This window comes from Caenorhabditis briggsae (genome assembly GCF_000004555.2).
Source record: "Caenorhabditis briggsae complete genome, chrIV, whole genome shotgun sequence".
In the NCBI taxonomy this organism is placed as follows: domain Eukaryota; kingdom Metazoa; phylum Nematoda; class Chromadorea; order Rhabditida; family Rhabditidae; genus Caenorhabditis; species Caenorhabditis briggsae.
The window spans coordinates 4,878,513-4,885,513 of NC_013487.2; the positions used below are offsets into that span (position 1 = coordinate 4,878,513).

The 7,001-nt window shown below is 40.5% G+C and overlaps 2 protein-coding genes across 2 annotated transcripts; both read left to right on the forward strand.

Moving 5' to 3' along the window:
* Positions 1 to 318: 318 nt before the first annotated feature.
* On the forward strand, positions 319 to 2,055 carry CBG21638 (the record flags this gene model as incomplete). The annotated part of the gene is made up of 1 exon (XM_002632851.2): positions 319 to 2,055. One exon carries the CDS (start codon positions 319 to 321, stop codon positions 2,053 to 2,055), a length of 1,737 nt encoding a protein of 578 aa, XP_002632897.2.
* A 518-nt stretch (positions 2,056 to 2,573) lies between these two features.
* CBG26293 lies at positions 2,574 to 3,366 on the forward strand (the record flags this gene model as incomplete). The annotated part of the gene is made up of 2 exons (XM_045235243.1): positions 2,574 to 2,754; positions 3,173 to 3,366. The coding sequence occupies 2 exons, from the start codon at positions 2,574 to 2,576 to the stop codon at positions 3,364 to 3,366; spliced, it is 375 nt and encodes a 124-aa protein (XP_045100479.1).
* Positions 3,367 to 7,001: the final 3,635 nt, after the last annotated feature.

Here is a 7,001-nt window from a genome sequence, read left to right on the forward strand (position 1 = left end):
CTCTGATTAATCTCCCCAGCTCCGATTCCACCTTCACCAGCTTCGATTCCACCTTCACCAGCTCCGATTCCACATCCACTAGCTCCAATTCCACTTACACCAGCTGCGATTCCTCTGCCATCAGCTCCGATTCCACCTCCACCAGTTCCGATTCAATCTCCACCAGCTTCGATTCCACCTTCACCAGCTCCGATTCCACCTCCATCAGCTCTGATTCAATCTCCACCAGCTTCGATTCCACCTTCACCAGCTCCGATTCCACCTCCACCAGCTCTGATTCAATCTCCACCAGCTCCAATTCCATCTCCACCAGCTCCGATGCCACCTTCACCAGCTTCGATTCCACCTTCACCAGCTCCGATTCCACATCCACTAGCTCCAATTCCACTTACACCAGCTGCGATTCCACTGCCATCAGCTCTGATTCAATCTCCACCAGCTCCAATTCCATCTCCACCAGCTCCGATGCCACCTTCACCAGCTTCGATTCCACCTCCACCAGCTCTGATTCCACCTATACCAGCTCTCATTCCACCTCCTCTAGCTCTGATTACACCTTCGCCGGCTCCGATTCCAGCTCTACCGGTTCCGATTCCACATCGACCAACTCCGATTCCACCTCCATCAGCTCTGATTCAATCTCCACCAGCTTCGATTCCACCTTCACCAGCTCCGATTCCACCTCCACCAGCTCTGATTCAATCTCCAGCAGCTCCGATTCCACCTCCACCAGCTCCGATTCCACCTCCACCAGCTCCGATTCCACCTTCACCAGCTTCGATTCCACCTTCACCAGCTCGGATTCCACATCCACTAGCTCCAATTCCACTTTCACCAGCTGCGATTCCTCTGCCATCAGCTCCGATTCCACCTCCACCAGTTCCGATTCCACCTCCACCAGCTCTGATTCCACCTCCATCGGATCCGATTGCACTTCCACCAGCTCTGATTTCACCTATACCAGCTCTCATTCCACCTCCTCTAGCTCTGATTACACCTTCGCCGGCTCCGATTCCAGCTCTACCGGTTCCGATTCCACATCGACCAACTCCGATTCCACCTCCATCAGCTCTGATTCAATCTCCACCAGCTTCGATTCCACCTTCACCAGCTCCGATTCCACCTCCACCAGCTCTGATTCCACCTATACCAGCTCTCATTCCACCTCCTCTAGCTCTGATTACACCTTCACCGGCTCCGATTCCAGCTCTACCGGTTCCGATTCCACATCGACCAACTCCGATTCCACCTCCATCAGCTCTGATTCAATCTCCACCAGCTCCGATTCCACCTTCACCAGCTCCGATTCCACCTTCACCAGCTCCGATTCCACATCCACTAGCTCCAATTCCACTTACACCAGATCCGATTCCACCTCCACCAGCTCTGATTCCACCTCCATCGGCTCCGATTGCACTTCCACCAGCTCCGATTCCACCTCCACCAGCTCTGATTCCACCTATACCAGCTCTCATTCCACCTCCTCTAGCTCTGATTACACCTTCGCCGGCTCCGATTCCAGCTCTACCGGTTCCGATTCCACATCGACCAACTCCGATTCCACCTCCATCAGCTCTGATTCAATCTCCACCAGCTCCGATTCCACCTTCACCAGCTTCGATTCCACCTTCACCAGCTCGGATTCCACATCCACTAGCTCCAATTCCACTTTCACCAGCTGCGATTCCTCTGCCATCAGCTCCGATTCCACCTCCACCTGTTCCGATTCCACCTCCACCAGCTCTGATTCCACCTCCATCGGATCCGATTGCACTTCCACCAGCTCCGATTCCACCTCCACCAGCTCTGATTTCACCTATACCAGCTCTCATTCCACCTCCTCTAGCTCTGATTACACCTCCGCCGGCTCCGATTCCAGCTCTACCGGTTCCGATTCCACATCCACCAACACCGATTCCACCTCCACCAGCTGGTGGAATCATCAAGATCAGCTATGAAGTTGTCGATGTATTCCAAGATCCAGGTCCGGCTCTAACAGCTCTAGTTCCAGCTGCTCAAATTCAGCTTCAAGACCATAGCCTCCAGTTCCAATAGCTCCGGTTCCAGGACCCAGAACTCCAGCTGAAGCTGGAGAACTGACGATTATCATTGTTTCTCTCTTCCCTTATATGCAAAATACTGGGAGATTCTTATCTTTTTGCTCTATTTTATTTTTTCCGACGCGTAAATTTTTTCTTCAAATATTTTTTGATTTTTAAAAATGAGAAACTAATTTTCTCACGCTTGCCTTATATTATAATTTCATTATCTTCCTTATTTTGAATGTGTATAGTTGGTCTAGTGGTATACGCTGTTGGCCATCAAGCCGATATTTATTGGTTCGACCCCCCGCATGGGATTTCTTTTTTTTTGTTTTAAATCAGGAGATTTAGGCCTAATGGGACGTTTACTTTCGTGGTATTTTTAAAAGTCTCAACCTCTTCTTGACATCAAAACATTGGCTGTGAGTCAGTCTCTTTTGAATCATCTTGGCAACATAACCAGAATAACAATTCTTGGTTTGCCTCAAACTTTGCATCCAACTTGTTTGTTCCGAAAACTTATTTTACAAAATGCGCTTTCTGACTATTTTGATCAACTTTGTTCCGTTTCTACCAATAAAATCGGAAGTGAAAATGCCGGAAAGAAGTGCCACTTACATGATGAATAACCAGTTTGCAACTATCATTGTTTATGCTAGAGGCCAAGATTTTGTCTGTATCAAGTCACTTTTTGTGGAGTATCCGAAAGAATGTGAGTTTCGATAATCTGTAATTTTTGTAAACTTTTAATACTGATTCTGATGTTTGTTACCTTTCGCCGGAACCTAACTTTGACAAACTATAGTCGTCAAATATTTTACCAGTTTTGAATGTTCCCCCCGAAACCACCAACTGTGAACTATTTATCCCGGTTACTGTAACAGATATCAAAAGGTGGTCAACTGACAAAATATTTATCATGATGCCACAAACATTTTGTCAGTTTACTACTTTTTGATATATTTTACAGAAAATGAGATATATAGGCTAAAAGTTTGCAGTTTTGGCCCATCCTATTAGAGTGCTTACGGTAACTTTAGAAACTAATCAGAAAAGTTTTACATTTTCGTCCCCGAATATCGTATTTCTTGAACCATTTTAATCTAATTTTGATCGGCTTATTTTTCCAGTGGACACCAATTACCTATGGCTTCCTTCTCTTCCTATCCTTGTAGAACTGCGATTCAAAACGCACTTTGCTTATTATGAGAAGGACGAATATGGACGAGAAATTGGAATTATGGCTTATGTGACTTATACACTGAATAATCATACGGTTACAGAGTATATTCATACGAAAAAAGTATACATGAGCAGAGATTGAACCCGTAAAAACTCTGAAAATTTTTCAGAATATCTGGGTTAGCATCACAGAATGGCAAATCGAGAACCCCATGTTGGATTTGTTGCTTGAATGAGAAAAACAACAATTTTTGTATTGTAGTTGTAATAAAAAACAGGTTTCGAAGAATCTTTTTTTGAAGTTTCAAAAATGAAAACTAGGAAGTTTTGAATTTCTATGAATTCTGAAGAGAATTGACACTTTCTAAAAATTTCAATAAAGCTTTTAAAAAGTTAAACTTACTTTCATGATTATGTTTCATTTAAATTTGTTCGAAGTTCCCAGTGGCTAACTTCCTGATATTCTCATTTTCTGTTTCAACTTACTACCGAATATCCGAGGGCACCATCTAACATTTACTGAAATAACCTGAGTTTCAGGTTTTCAAATACACTTAAAAATTTTTATTTTAATATCAAGTGACAAACTCGAATTAGTTCATTACATTAATAAAGCAATTTTGAAAAACCTAGAGTTTGAGAAAAACAAATTCTGTTTCACTTTATTTGTAAAAAGTATTGGCAGTTCATAGTTCCTAATCGGTGCCTGCAGTCGAAGCTGAACCTTTCGCTGGATATGCCGCGCTGAACACCAATCAATGCACACCGTCACGTAAGAATGCATACCGTAATTCAAAAAAAAAAAGAGTTATATAACATGTCTCTCCTCCCACTTTTAAGCAATTTCCAATTTTTTTTTTAACTTTAATAAACTTTTCTCTTTAGTTTCATTTGGAAAAAAAACTCTCAAAATTAAGTTCCACTTATAACTAATTTCCAACTCCCTTGTATGCCATCATGCAACATTTTACTCAAAAAAAACCCTATATTCCAGTTAGATTTCCGAATTGTTATTTTAATACTAAGTGACAAATTTGAATCACTTATAAAGGACTGTAAAACCTAGAATTCTAAAAAAGTTCCCAAAGGTTTTTAAAAAAATGTCTGTTTCATTTTGTTTGTAAAATTTATTTACAGTTAATAGTTTCTAATTGGTTACCCTCCACTACCTTTTTTTGGCTTAAAGGAGAGACACTATTTTCCATACATGTGGATGGCCGGGCCGGCCCGCTTCCCTCAAAACCCTCGGCCCGGCCCGGCCCGCCTAGGACAACTTTTTGAAAATGTTACTTTTCAAATGTGCCAATATATTTTTAATAGCAAAAATATTAATCCAAATGCATACAACCATCCGAAAAAGTCAATTTAATTGAATTTTTAGCAAAAAAATATAACTTCATTAAGCCAAGGATGAAATTTAAAAAAAAACGACCTCAAAACAGTTTTTTTTCGACAGAATCGTCCTCTAGCGTTATTAAGGAGAAAAGCCATCTTGAAAAATGATGATTTGCTCTAAAATTTCGAAATTTTCAAAAAGCGGGCCGGCCATGTGTAATTTTTTCCGGCCCGGCCCGGCCCGCTTTCAGAAAAATCTCAGCCTGGCCATGGCCCGGCCCGGCCCGGTCCGGCTTTTTTTTGCCTAAAAAATATGTTTCATTTTATTTGTGAGAAGACTTTATGATGAAAGTCTTATGGTGAAAAATGCGCAAAACCTCGTTCTCGTCTAGAAACTTCTAGAAGTTCTGGAATCTTTTTCGAACTACCGCCAGAACTGAAAATTCTAGGTCACCTGGAAAAGTGCGTAAATTAGAAACGGAGAGTCTTCGGTTTTGGTACAAATATTAGTGAAATAAAAATTGTATGGCTGGAGCCCCTGTTATTATAAAAGAATACTTTCGAAAATTTACAAAACGAAAAACTTTGAAAAGTCCATTTTAAGAAACTTCTAGAAGACTCTCGATTTTTGATTACTTTCGAAATCCCCAGGTTTACGTTCCCGGCACTTTTCTGAAGATAACATAGATTTTTTAGTTTTGGGGGGATTTCAAAAATATTTTGAGATTCTCCTAGAAGTTCACACTTTTGGGAGAATTTTTTTTTCGCACTTTTAGGAGAATTTAGAGATTCTCCTAAAAGTGCGTGCATATGATGCGTTCCAGGCTTCTCTAGTTTTGCACTTCATTATGACATCATCTAATATTTTGAAAAACCTAAATTAAAGGTTTTCAGATACATTTTAAAATGTCCATTCTGAAATCAAGTGACGAATTCGATCTCGTCTGGGGGTTCAAAATTTCGTTCAACTGAATAAAACCTCATTTCTAGTTTTTAAGAGACATTTCAAAATGTTTATTCTAATACCAGCAAGCTGGTGCGCCTTCGGCGCAATTTCATCTATTTTTTTACTGGTTCGTCGCTTCGCTTCTCACCTTTTCTTAAAAGGTCAAGTAATCTATACTTATTTTTCAAGCTTTTCAAAAGTCTACAGAGTGACACAAGGACCAACCTCTAGCGTTTTATAAATAAGAAAGATAAAGTCACAAATTTGAATTAGTTCACTACACTTATAGAAGACTCTGACAAAAGCCTAGAAATCTAATAAAATACTCTGTTCCAGAAAAATCTGTTTCGTTATATTTTTAAAAACTTGTTTTATTATATATATATTGTTGGGATCCTTTCCAGAAGTGAAAAAATGTCCATTCTGAAATCAAGTGACGAATTCGATCTCGTCTGGGGGTTCAAAATTTCGTTCAACTGAATAAAACCTCATTTCTAGTTTTTAAGAGACATTTCAAAATGTTTATTTTAATACCAGCAAGCTGGTGCGCCTTCGGCGCGATATATATATATAATTTATTGATCAGAAGAAAATATGGCACAAAAGTTTTAACGGGAGTTCTAGATAAAATCCCTAACGAGATGAACCTAGAGAATGGGGAAGAAAATGGAAAACATGTAAGGTTGACAAGAAATTTAAAAAAAAAGGGAAAAGGTGAGCAGAAAACAAAAACCGGGTGATGGAAGATTGGATTAAGGTAGAAAATTGACCGGGAGTTAAAAATTGGTTAGTATTCCTTACAATTGCATTCTAAATAGGGGCGGTGGTGAAAAAGAAGTCATCGGTACATTTATCTGAGAGAATAAGGGTCATAGGTCTCCTAGGACAGTCGGAAATTCTTAAGAAAGAGGATAATTCTGGCATATAAGAGGCGTCACTAATCATTTTGTAAAGCAGCATAAGTTTAGATTTAAGTCTACGATGTCTGATAGAGAAGAGGTCAAGTTGGGAGAGACGATCTTGATAAGAAGAGTATGAGATATTGCATTTCTGGAAGACTTTACGGGTGAAGAAACGGAGTGGGGATTCGAGTTTTTGAGAGAGTTTGGAATTGGGGGGAGGAGAATAGATTACTGAACAGTACTCAAAAGAGGGGAGTACATAGGTTCTGAATAAGTGAAGGTAGAATGAGGGGTTGGTGGATTTGAAAGATTTCAAAAGTTGTTTGGATCGGAGAAGTGAAACAGCAGCCGATTTGTTTATGTGTTGGGTGAACTTAAGTTTGGAGTCGGTAATAAGTCCTAGATCACGAATATTGTCTGAAGAATCAATAGCTGAGGAGGAGATGAAGAGGGGAGCGTGCTTGTTTCTTGAACCAAGGCGTAGAAGAGAAGTCTTTGTATGAGCTAGAGGAAGCTTATTGTTAGTGTCCCAGGCATCTATAGTGTTGATTCCAGATTGTAGAAGGAAGGGATCATGGGAATAGAGTTTTATGT